The sequence below is a fragment of the Chinchilla lanigera genome, unplaced genomic scaffold, assembly GCF_000276665.1.
Source record: "Chinchilla lanigera isolate Chin_1 unplaced genomic scaffold, ChiLan1.0 scaffold00028, whole genome shotgun sequence".
NCBI lineage: Eukaryota > Metazoa > Chordata > Mammalia > Rodentia > Chinchillidae > Chinchilla > Chinchilla lanigera.
The window spans coordinates 9,091,234-9,104,404 of NW_004955429.1; the positions used below are offsets into that span (position 1 = coordinate 9,091,234).

At 36.5% G+C, this 13,171-nt stretch overlaps 1 protein-coding gene across 1 annotated transcript in view; it reads right to left on the minus strand.

The window, feature by feature from the left end:
* The window catches only part of Malrd1 (MAM and LDL receptor class A domain containing 1), a 600,954-nt gene that overhangs the window by 456,521 nt on the left and 131,262 nt on the right, over window positions 1-13,171 (minus strand). Inside the window, exons 15-18 of the mRNA XM_005387237.2 lie at window positions 8,117-8,269; window positions 7,604-7,709; window positions 6,456-6,823; window positions 2,348-2,760 (exon numbers count right to left, since the gene is read on the minus strand). Coding sequence (XP_005387294.2) covers window positions 2,348-2,760; window positions 6,456-6,823; window positions 7,604-7,709; window positions 8,117-8,269 — 1,040 coding nt within the window. The remainder of the gene's footprint in view (window positions 1-2,347; window positions 2,761-6,455; window positions 6,824-7,603; window positions 7,710-8,116; window positions 8,270-13,171) is intronic.

Below are 13,171 nucleotides of genomic sequence, written 5' to 3' on the forward strand. Positions count from 1 at the left end.
TGTACACAACTGTCCATAGCAGATTCATTCATAATAGCACAGTCTCAAAATAATCTATCAATAAATCAGCTACTGGATAAAATGATCTTTTATCCAAATGAATGACTGATACATGCTATGACATCTTCAAATAATTTTGCTGAGTGGAACAATACAGGCTAAAATAAAAAGACTATATGGTGTACAGTTTCCTTTATATAAAATTGTAGAGTATAGAAGTTAATGCTTAGTATCAGAAAACAGTTCAGTACTGAGAGGGAAGGTCTAGAGGGGTGTATTATAAAAAGGCATGAGGAATCTTTTAAAGGAAAATTCTCTTTTTCATCATCTCGATTGTGGTGATGGTTTCAAAACTTTCACTGTATATAGTTTACAGTTTATAGTATACACTGTTTATAGTATACAGTTTCACTGTATATCAATTATAACCCAGTAAATCTTATTAAAACTGGTGAGAAGGTGGTACTGACTGTTTTCTCTCACAATTTGTAAAGCTTTCACTTACTTGGCTGAATATTTCAAACTGATACTCACAAGCAAGCAGTTCCTTAATACTGCATCTACAATCTAGCCTAATTATAAATAGTTCATTTGAAATGAGTTATCCTGAGAAGTCTTACATTTTTCTTTTAAGCAAATATCTAACAAGTACCTGTTGGGCATAATGCTAGGTTACTGCTCTTGCAATATCACAGTTAATTAAAGTGCTGGTTGATACTACTGTTCTTTCTCAGTAGAATATCTTTATTCTATTAATACCCACTTTCTAGTGGAGGAAAATATCTTGTCGCTGAAATTGGACTCCACTTTTGCTATCTTGAGTAATTAATTCACACAGCATGCAGAAACTTTCATGACATCATTGCAAGTCTGAGTTTCATTTCAAATAAAAGAACCCTTGGATAGAGTCAAGCATATCAATCCATGTAACCCTGGGTGGGTTTCACACCTCAATTTTTATGCTTATACTCATGACCAAAGGGTTCCTTGGTTAGTCACATGTGTATCTGACTGTAAAAATGCTTCCCTGTAAAGTTGGTTTTCTCCTGGAAAGCAGTACTGGAGTAAATATTATAAATACTAGTTCGGTCCAAATTAAAGTTGAATTAAATAGACATTAAGGATTAATTTGATGTGGATGAGCTACTATTAAATAAAAGTCAAAAACCTCTTCAGCTTCATTTCATATCATTACATGTGTCAAATACATTCTAGCTATCATACCACATATGGTGGATTGGTTCTCATTTGTTTAGTTTATGTGTCTCTAAATAAATCTCCAACCCCAATGTGTTTTTACAGATTGAGTGACATCTGTGACTGTCAGGTTTCCAAAGTTGACCCACAGCTAAATTATTGGCTATGAAACTATTAACTAGATTTAGATAGAACTAGTGCTTTAAATTTGGGTAAATGAAAGAAGGTTAGTGTATGCAAACAAACAGAAAATTTCAACCAGAAGTAGGTAAGAAACTTCTCGCAGTACGATATGTATTTGAACAAAGAGGAAAAGAACAAATATTCAGGCCCCTTATATTGCATCCTGGATGATATGTTAAAGAGGCAATGATTGACAGTAACTCAAAAACTGTGGGTTCCTAAGCCCTAGTTTTGCTACTTACAAGTTTTTGGGACAAGTAAAACTAACAATCTCTCTGAGATTTTTTTTTCTCCATATTTTCAAAATATGAATCTTCCAAAAAGCATATCTGACTTACCCACTTCAGGGAATTGCTGAAAGATTCAAATAGAGTACATACATCTATCCTTTGCAAAATTATAAAAGCCACATATGCATTTCAATTTGCTATTGCAAGTTTGACTTTAAGAAATCAGGCAAGATTGAGAGTAAAACACATTGCATTGAAATTAAAGAGATCTGGACTTAAATTTGAGCTCTCCCTCAAAAATGCAGCATGGTTGTTGAATAAAGCATGCCTTCTGTCTGCAATTCACATGCTCATCTATAGAAAGTCAAAGTGTCAAATGAACTATTCACAATCACAGATTTCTGAGTCCAGGCAGAATCTCAGAGATTGCACCAAACTCATTTCTTCTCCCAGATTCTTTATTTCAGTAGAACAATTACTTAAAATTGAAGGGATCTGCAGCTGTTCCCAACACCATGTGTTCACCTTTAGAGATTCTAATCATACCTTATTACACATAGTCAAGGAGCAAGGCAACTCAAATAGCTTTGGTACAACCTTAATTAAATGATAAATGTGTGTCAGAGTAACTATGATCAAATTCCACTGGTTTTTCATTCAGGAATACAGTGATCTTTCACACTGCATAAACATTCTGAGCTATTTCAAATATACATTATGAAACCCATTGTCTGTACCTGAAAGGGCTGCCTGCTGGAAATGTTGAGGAGTTTTCTCATCCATCTGTTGCCTTGATCTCCAAATATCTCCCATAGAAGCTTCCCTCTTGAATTACTCCAGACCCGCTGGTAGACAGCCAGCCTGTAAATGTGCTTTCCGAACATGTGATAGTAGAGGCGGAAGATGCAGCCGCTGGAATCAGTGGCATTGAACACCGGGCTGAGCAGCACAGCACTGTTCTGGAAAACCTGGGGCTCTGAAGATTCTATGTAGAGGTAGTGCCCTTGCACCATGCCCAAAGTATGGTCTTTCATTGGCCCTGTATTAATGGTTGAAGTTGGACCCTGGATCCTGGTCCAGTCAAAGTCATCTTCTGTGTCTTGTTCCCAGTTACAAATTCCACTTTCAAAGTTACACTGGAGTTCAGGTTCTGAAATCAACATCAAATAATAGCAGAAGTTATTAAAGACAGAAAGTAAATATCATTAAGATGACTAATTGATGTTCTGCTTCTGCCAAGTTAAGCCGTTTTAATTTAATATGCAATATTACTGTTTTGGTTTTTGTTTGCATTTTGGCTTTGTTTTTGTGGTTCTGACACTTGAACCCAGAGCCTTTGTATTACTGAGCTGCTGCACCACTGCCCCTAACCCTTTTTCAGAGGGAGTATCTCATCAAGTAGCTAAGCTGCTCAGGCTGGGGTCAAATTTACAATTCTCAACTTCCCAGAGTGCTGGGATTACAGGCTTGCACTACCGCGCCTGTAAAGTACAGCTTTTAGAAGAGTGAATAAATCCCAGATAATTTACTAAATAATAATATGTTGTGGCCTAAGATGGAATTGCTTTGGCCATTACATCCTAATTTTTTTATATGTATCTTCTCCATTTCTACTAGCACAACTCCAGACAAATGATCATAATTTCCTGGCTGGTTCACTATGATAAATTTCTGGCTCAGTGCATTTCAACCTTAACTGAATGTTCCAATCCCCAGGGAGCATTAAAAAGCAAACAGATGAACATCAAAGGCAGAATTCACCTCCTGAGGCATTGATTTCATTGGTCCAGATAGTAAAGCTATGTATTAGGATGTTTAGAACCCATTAGGGATTCTGATGAGCTGACAACACTCAAACTCTGACAAGGTTGCAATATTTAAGATTCACCTGCAGCTTGCGGTGAAATTACTTATTTCATGGTAAACCCCAAAACAAATTACAGTATAGTTTATTAGATACAAAGTGAAACCCAGAAAACTACATTTTTAGCCAGTACAGAAGATAATTATGATGTAGGCATTTTCCAGCTCTCACCCTAAAAGCAACTGTTTTGGTATCCTGCCCCCATCTTTGCACACTAGGGCTAGAATGACAATTCGGATCCTTTAGTACATTCTCATTTAAACTCAAATGTAAACTCCTCCCCAAGTTAATTTGATTTCTGGTTCATCCCCACCCATCCTGCCTTTTATCCTGTGCCATCTTCCCTATATATCCTAAACCCTCCCTCCCTCCATCTGCTTATCCCTAATGTTATATTACACATCTTGTTGGCTCCTTGTGTCCCATGGGTGGTGGTCTTTCCCTCTCAGCATTGTAGCTCATTTGAGGCATCACTTTTGAATTTCTCCCTTCAGCTGGCAGATAATTCACACTAACAACAACTTGACAAGCCCCTTAGCAATTAAATTCTCTATGTCTAGGATAATATAGCAATATTTTCCTCTTGAAAAACATGAAGATTTTGTTGACATCACATATTTGCTTTAGAACAAATGGGATAAAATATACATTGGCAATGTTTGGGCCAAGGGGATAGGATTTAGAATTCATAGGGAGTTCCACACTTTAGCTTCATTTACATAATATTTTAAAACAGTAAATGTCAGCTGTCCTTTAACTATTCATCTTAGAAATGGCATTTGGTGCCAAAGGTGGACAAACACCCTGAAACAATAAATAAAGGCATATATGAATAAATGCATCCAGGCGAGAACAAATCACCTGTCTCTGAAAACCACAGAACAGGAGCTTAGACCTAATGAAGGGAACCGAGTGAGTAAATGTCAAATGGGAGATGAGCTTTCACTTGATATTTCCTCTCTCACAGCTAATCAAGCCCAGCTGTGACGTGAACTGGGGACACACAATGTACGCTCCAGGTGTCAGTCTCTGGCTGTACAGCAGGAGAATGTCAAGTTGCTGCGATTTTGACATAAACCTGGCACTAAAGCCAGCAGATTTTTACACTGCCTGTCTTCCCACGGACTGCACACTCCAACTTCATCTCCAAAGGGAATATATGGAGCTTCACCCTTCAATGAAAGACCACATCACAGCACATATTTCATAAAATATTCCACAGGCTTCTGAATGCCTAATGTATATTATGGAATTAATGGTATCTCACAATGGAAAGCTGTGAGAGAAACTGATATTCTGATACCACTATTACTTCCTTTTAATACATAATCACAAGAAGTATTATGATGTTAGAGAGTTGAAACTCTCTCCCTTCTACCCTACTAAGTTAATACTGGGGAAGTTTGATGGATCATTTGCTTATTCTTAGGAGCACATAAATCCTTTCTTATAAGTAGGACTTAGAGAACTTGAGAAAGACTGAGAGACTTCCCAAATTCACAAATGTAAGTTAATTGTAGGGCAAGAGATATTTCTCACGATGGTTATTGTCAAAATCAGTTTTTATTGCATCCACTCAAATGTAAATGATGTAAATTTCATGAGATGCATGGTAATTCTGACTCTAACATATCTGACTTTAATTTGTCTTTGGTAATATATACTTATATCTACAAGAGAACACCCATGCGTCGCTCTCTCCAATGCTTTCTATGGCACTCCCTTAATGCTTCCCATGTAGTGCATATGTACTATGGCTCTTGGGTTTATAGTTAGCTTCCTAGTTGCATAAATACATCACCTGAAATTTAACAATTATTACAATTTCTGGAGAAGGAACCTGAGTTCCAGTAGAGAAGCAAACTGTTTTCTAACAGATTTTTTTGTAATTAAAAAACACTATTTGCTTCTGATTCATTTTCAGAAGTGCATTAAGCACTTCTGGAGCTAGGTTCATCATAGTATAAGGCCCACACAATCAGACATCACAAATTTTTGTGAATTTAAACCAGAAAGTAGGACTGAATTTGTATATCTTACTCTGTGCTCTGTGGAATCAAAATTTAAATGTCTCTTTACACACGTTCCCCTCGCTTTATCCCTCCCTGCCATCGTGTCATCGTAATTCACTGCCAGCGTCTCTCCCTTGGGATACAGCCAGTTCCCTAATGGATCTCCTCAAACGATTCTCCTCTAGCCCATGTCCACAGGGATACTCTTCAACTTTCCAAGTGTGTGATGTTACCTCCCTTCTTAAAACCTTTCAAATATAAAATACTTCTTTAGTACGAGCTCGGAAGATCTGCAGACCTAACCTCCTCCACATCTCCTTCTGTACATTGTATCTTTTTCCCTTTCATCTCCTCACTCCAGGGACACCAACTATCATTCATCTACCCTGCAGTCACCCAGCTGTGTGTTTAAGAATATACATTTTTGGGGATGGAGATTTAGCTCAGGGGCTGGGGATTTAGCTCAGTGGCAAAGCGCCTGCCTGGCAAGCGCAAGGTCATGAGTTCGATTCCCAGTACCCGAGAAAAACCAAAAAAAAAAAAAAAAAAAAACCAAAAACAGAATATACATTTTGCCTTATTATTTTTCAGATCTCAGCAAAGTCATCAACCTATACAGAATTCAATGCCATTATTATATAAAGTCACAGGGTGACTATTCATAGCTTTGGTCAAAGCCGCCATTTTATTTTTCTTTATCAAATATTTGAGTATCTTCTCCTCAAATAGACTGCAAGCTCCATGAAGGGAGAGACTCTGGAACTTCATTTACAATGTATTCCTAGTACCTTGTTAGTAAATCTACTTAATACTGATGTCCCTGATGAATTAATTAATAAGCAACACAATCTTCACCAACTTTGGACTAAGCTTTAATGTCAGTGTCTTGGCCAACTAAACAACAGTCAAATCCTCACCCACAAAATGAGTAAGAGAGGCTAAAAAAGTAACAGGAAACCAAAAACTTACCACAGTTAACTTCATCAGTCCAATCACCGCAGTCATCCACGAAATCACACAGCTGAGCCTTTTCCACGCAGGCCTTGGTGTGCCCACACCAAAAATGGTCTGGTGACTCACAGCTCTCAGCAGGAAGAGGAAGAGCACAGTTTTCAAATCTGATGTCATCAATAGCTGAGACCCCATCATAAATGCCCAGACTGACTTTATCTAGCGACAAATAGAAGGGCTGAGTGAGGCGCCCTAGCTGGATGGCTGCCTCTGACCACTGTTTGCCTTGGTTGTACAACACCCTCCAGAGGACAGCTGAGTCATTGGAGTTTTCCACGTGGAGCTCTAGCTCAGCGGCTCCCACAGAGAAGCCGTAGTTATAAAACCTGGAGAGAGCGAACACAAGCAAGGAAACAATTTATGAGCCATTGCATTCTGCCAAAAGCCTGTTAATAATTAGTTATCAAACTGGCGCCTTTCTTTCTTGGCACCTTTCTTATAGTAATTGTGACTGCATGTTTGCAAGAGTTTATCTGCTAAGGTGGAACCCTTTCTTGAGGCGCTTCTATAGAGCAGTGTAATGTCTTTGCTAAATACCAGACTCATGGAGAGGAAGGGTTCCTTTCATCTTAAGGGAGAAAACAGGACTGGGCATATAGCTCAGTGGCATAAGTGCCTGCCTGGCAAGTGTAAGGTCCTGAGTTCGATTCCCAGTACCAAAAAAAGAGAGAGAGAGAGAAAACAACTAGTCAGGGGTAGGGTGGATGCCTATAATTCCAGCAGTCTGGGAGGCTGAGGTACACGGATTGCATGTTCAAACCCAGCTTGGGCAATTTAGCAACTTAGTGAGATCCTGTCTCAAAACCAAAAAAAATTTTAAAGGAGATGCACCTCATTGCAAAGACCTTGGGTTCAAGCCCCATTATGATCACTACCAATGATAATAAAATAGTAGTAATAGTAGCAGTAGTAGTAGTAATGATAATAATAATAATAAAAATAATAATAATAATATGCTCCTATATTAAGAGCAAATTGTTACTATAATACAACAACTATTTTAAAAGCAAAACCAAGGTTTAAAACTCAGAACAGCTAACAAATGAAGGAGCACGTCTTCAACCACTGGACTACTAGGGTAATTGATCGTTGCCTTTAATATTTACCAGAAATAAAGCATACAGCCAGGTCCTGTTTGGCTGAAAGTTGGACTCTGCAGTTTAGCAACTTGGAACAAGCTGCTGCTATTCTTCAGAATGAACATAAAATGCCCTATTAAGATGCAAAAACAAAACATTAGTAAACCTGAATTCTACAGTGAATCTGTCTCTTAAGCCTACACCGAGTATGTTTCATATCCAACTGAAACTAAAACTATACACCAATTTTAAAAAATCAGTAAGAGTGGCTGTGAGTCAAATGTGCTTTCACAAATACTGAACTATTATCTATATGTAGTTTTAAGTGATGCCAAAAGCAATCAGTGATCTCAGTTCATCCAGCCAAAAATGTATCTTCTGCTTTTCTGTTCCACTCATAAATATTTCATGCAGACAACATAAACATAATGGGTGATATTCAACTGGCCCACTGTTCGCAGTAATAGAATTGTTTCTCCTTCTCATTTGTCTGTGGTTTAAAGGAAGAGGAAATAGAAGTAAGTCTTGTTTGTTTCTTACCTGATACTGTGTTGTGAGTATGATCCGTAAGAGGGGCCTGATTCTCAAAGTCAACACCAAGGTCACTTGGGGAGCTCCGTATCCAGTCAAAATGGTCACCACTGACTGCTTCAAACCATCGACAGTTGCTGGCTTCAAAATCGCAATCGGAAACTGAAGAATAAAAATGTGGCTCTTAGGATCTCTCTTTACAGGGCTCCTACACTTTGAAAAGGTATTGCTGAAATGGAAATGATCCTAATATGCTTCTCTACATCAAAAAATACATTCAAGGAGACAAAAAAGTATCTGTGATCTGAAAAATGGACTTGTACTTTTCATACCAGAAATTGGGAAGGAAAAATTCTCAAATTAAGAAATTTAATTATTTTCCCAATTTTTTTTCAAAGAAACAGGATCATTCATCTGTTCTGCTTATAGAATTGTCAAGATTTTCTTACCTTATTCAGATAGCAATGTCAGTTTCCTTGCTATTATCAGTGGGCAGTTTTGTTACTACAGAGTATTTTACATTAAGCCAAAAGAAATCCAGCTATTTAAAAAATTAATACTTGAAAAATCTAAGATCCACTATATTTATATAATGTATATTCCTGCTTTTTGTAGAGCTTACTGTTTCACAAATAATTATGGCCATTTTAGTATAGGGAAGAAATTTTTGATTCAGTTTTTTCAGGCTAATATGGAGAAATAATATCAATAAAGAATCCTGGAAAAACATGAGAGGAAAAGAGGGACAAGAGAAAAGGAAAGAAATTGAAGTTATAAATAGCAGTAGTATAGATGTATAGGTAAATTATAAGCAGTAATTACCAAGTTCCTTGTGTAATAGACACTATACTAAATATTTATATAGGTACAACCTTTAAAACCACCTAAGGGATAGGTATTGTTTTACAAAAGAAGAAATGGTGGTAAGGTAAAGTTATTAATTTTACCAATGTTACATAGTTAAGAAGTTGTACTGTGGAACTGGAATTAAAATATTTGGACTCCTAGTTCGTATTCTCTGTAAGTCTTGACAATAACTGCTAATTGTCATTAGACTGCAAAAAGCATAAACCAAAAATGCATAATCTGAATTTGCTTGGCTTAGTGTATATGTTCAGTTGTTACTCTTATAAAAATGCAAAATGAGGTTGATTTCCACTAATGAGTATTACACTGGGATCCTTTATCTTTGGCTATTTTTATCCAAAAATGCAGTTTAGAAAAAAAGCCTGCATAGATATTTCCTTGTAAAATGAATTAGGAAGGCAGTGATATGTTTGAGAAGTGAAAGCATAAAGCAAATCACTAAATGGAATATTAAAATTTAAAACAGCATTGTAATCTAATGATAAATAATTTTAAATTTTGAAAATGCTACTACTAAATGAAAAGGAATGTGTGGTAGTAACAGTGCAAACATTTAATTTTTCAAAGTGTCTATGAAATATCTAATTGCAGGAATATATTTGCTTTCTATCAAATTTCCTGCTTCCTAATTTGACAAGCACAGTATTTCCAAATCTTATCAAGTCAATTCAGTGTATGAATATATCTAAATATAAATACTATTAAGATGCTCAATCTACTTGAATAACATGTTGCTATATTTCAGTACACAGACAAAATGAGAAATAATCAAGTTGAAGAAGTACTACTCAAAAGTGAAAAATAATAATGAACACTACAAATTAGAGAAAAAATACAAAGAATGTTTAAATTTTTGTGTTTTTAAAGTCTGCCTCTATTTCTAAGTGTATGTGATAAAAACAACATATAGCTAGATAATAGATGATAGATAGATAGATAGATAGACTGATTAATTCCAGGGATTTAAAAATATGTAGATACTATTTCAATCCCTGGGAAGCAAATCTTTGATTTCTATTTCAGACTATCTGGAAAACAGGATCTAGGAGTACTTGCTACACACATATAAAAACAAGTTGTTGTTACTGTTTAATATCTATCCCAGACAGCTACCTGAAAAGAGAACCTAATTATGTACTGTCTGGGGAGATACTGCTGCAGATATAATGAATATTCAAATGGTAGTAAGATTTTTAAAAACCACTGCAGTGACACTGTAGTTCTCTTGGATAAGGCCCTTCAAAGATAGTTTTTCCAGCACCATTTATTAAAGAGGTTATCATTCTTCCAGTGAGTTTGTTTGGCCCCTGTATCAAAGATTAGGTGACTGAGTGTGTTTGTGGTTGTGTCTGTGTCTTCCAGTCTGATCCACTGATCTTCTGGTCTGTTTTTTAGCCAGTACCATGTTGATTTTATTACAATAGCTTTGGAATATTACTCAGCTGTAAAGAAAGATAAACTCAAGGCTTTCATAGGTAAATGGTCACAACTAGAGACCATACTCATAAGTGAAATAAATCAGAGCCCCATGTGTAAGCACTGTATTGTCTCACTAGTGTAAGACCTGAAAGAGTGATTAAAAACTAGAAGGTATGATAGACATTTTGCAATGAAAGGAAAATGCTCAAAAGTAAAGGGCAACTGGGCTGTGGGAAAAGAGAAAGGAAAGAAGGGAAAAGTATATATTCGTGTATATACAGGATAGCTAACATAGTTGAACTACTGTCTTCTATTGCTTTACTGAAAGAAACAGTTAATGATTACTTGACTGATCAATATTGCGTGTCTCTATTTGTTTTCCTGAGAAACCACTCCGAAGATATCAATATGTAATACAACAAGCATTGTTAATTCCCTACCACTTTGTATGTAATTCTGTATTATTTGTATTGTTCTTTTGCTATTTTGTAAATGGTTGTCTGTTTGTTAATGTGTTTTCCTTCATTTATTTTTAAAATAAAATTTTAAAAAGGAAGAAATACAAAAAAAAAGATAGTTTTCCCCCCTGTATGCTTAAGTAACACTGCATTCCTATGTTTACTGCTGCCCTGTTCCCAATAGCCAAGAAATGGAAGCCAAGCACAGAAAGACAAATACCACATGAGCTCACTCCTATATGGAATCTGAAACAGTTGATCACACTGAAGTTTAGAGTGAACTGTTTCTTACTAGCCTCTAGAGAAAGTCAAAGGAAGAGTGGGGAGAGGTTGATCAGTGTGTAGTGATTTTGAACATTCCATCACAAAGAAATGATAAAATATTTGAGGACACAGAGATGCTTAACCTTATTCGTATATTTCACAATGTATACATTCATTAAACCTTCACAAGGTACCCATAACGATGTACAAATGTATGTCATTTAAAACTGTTCTAGGAAAGAGTAATTTGTAAACACAAAAATGGTGTTGAAATTTAAGTATACTTTGCTAATTCCTACATAATGAAATTTCCTCACGTTTTAAAATCTATTTTAATCATAAATATAATACTCAGTAAAATGAATCTACTAGCTAGCCAGTCATTGAACAGGCATGGAAATTACACACTATATATTCATTTTGAACTAAAAAATACAGCACTCTGGGTATGTTTTAATAATTGAGTCTCAAGGATTTTTCAGTTTCTGGGGCATTATTGACTTCCCCAGTCATCACCTTCAGAAGCATCATCCTTTGCAGTCACATTTATGCAGAGTTTGGTATCCATCAAGCATCATGCTAGAAGCTCTTATATTCACAGCAGAATTTTGTTGACAGAGGGTTTCTGACAGTTACACCTGTCTGTCCTGTGGCTATGGGTGGAAAAGCTAATGACTCTACAGCCACTTTTGCTTATCATAAGAAAAATCATTTGACTAGGCTATCTTAATTATATAAATATAATTATATGAGTTGCCCTGGGAGAAAAGGGCATTAGGAAATATTTGCTGGCCTGAGAAGGTCCATTACTGTCATCAGCACTGCCTTTCAGTGAAGCAGAAACGAAATTGCAGAGCAGGCAAAAACCAAAAAAAAAAAAAAAAAAAAAAAAGGGCTGGGGATTTAGCTCAGTGGCAAAGTGCCTGCCTGGCAAGCGCAAGGTCGTGAGTTCGGTTCCCGGTACCGGAGAAAAACCAAAAAAAACAAAAAAAAACAGAGCAGGCAAGAACATTTATGATGCAAGAATCAAGAATTAGAACCCGTCTCACTTCTCATAGTGCACTTTGTAACGAGTAAGCACAAAGTGTGTAAAAGAGAAGTCTCGGTTGATGATATGGGCCTCACACAAAGATTTGAACATTCATAGGAGGAAATAGGTCCTGACATGTCAAGTGGTTGAATGTCAAACTCCCTCTGGGCCTAGCCACACAGGCAAGATACCTGTCCTGAATTTAAAAGAGGGATCTGTATTGGACGGTGAGACAAAATACTTGACAATTACAACTTAAAACAAAAAAGGACTATTTGAGCCATGGTTTTATAGGCTTTAGTCTGTGGTCAGTTGGCTCCAAGGCAGACACATCATGGCAAAAGGGCACGGTCGAGTAAAGACTTTAGTTCACAGTCCTGGCATCCAGAAAGCAGAGAAGGGAACAGCACGGGAGAGACAGGGACAAGGAACCAGATCAAGTACCCATGTCATGTTTCCATGAACACCCAGACACACCCAGAAGTGAGCTTTCCTAACCCACTAAATGGCTCATAAAGCAATCAAGCTGACAACCCTGTTTAGTCACAGGGCTAATCTTATGAGTGGTAATTACCCAGAAAATACCCAGAGTCCAACCAGTAACCACCACTGTGGCTTAGAGAGATTTGAGTCGTTAAGGACATCACTGCAGCATGGGAAACATCTATTGATATATGTATTAATGATTCAGTCTTCAGGAAATATCTTGGAAAATATTACAATGTCTGTTTTATATACGAGAAATGCCAAATTTGAAATATGGATAATGTGTAATCTTTCACAACTCAGTAATACTGATACAATTCCAACCCAAACCTGCTATAAAAACCTACAATTTAAACATTTGCTGCTTCTGTTAGTTAAGTAGATAATCACAAATATAAGAACTACTATGTGCCAGGCACCCTGCTATATATATTATTTTTTATTGTTTATTTTAAAGAAAAAAGAACAAAAACATAATAACAAACACACATACATTTACAAAATAACACAAAAACAATACAAGCAATACTGAATTTCAGA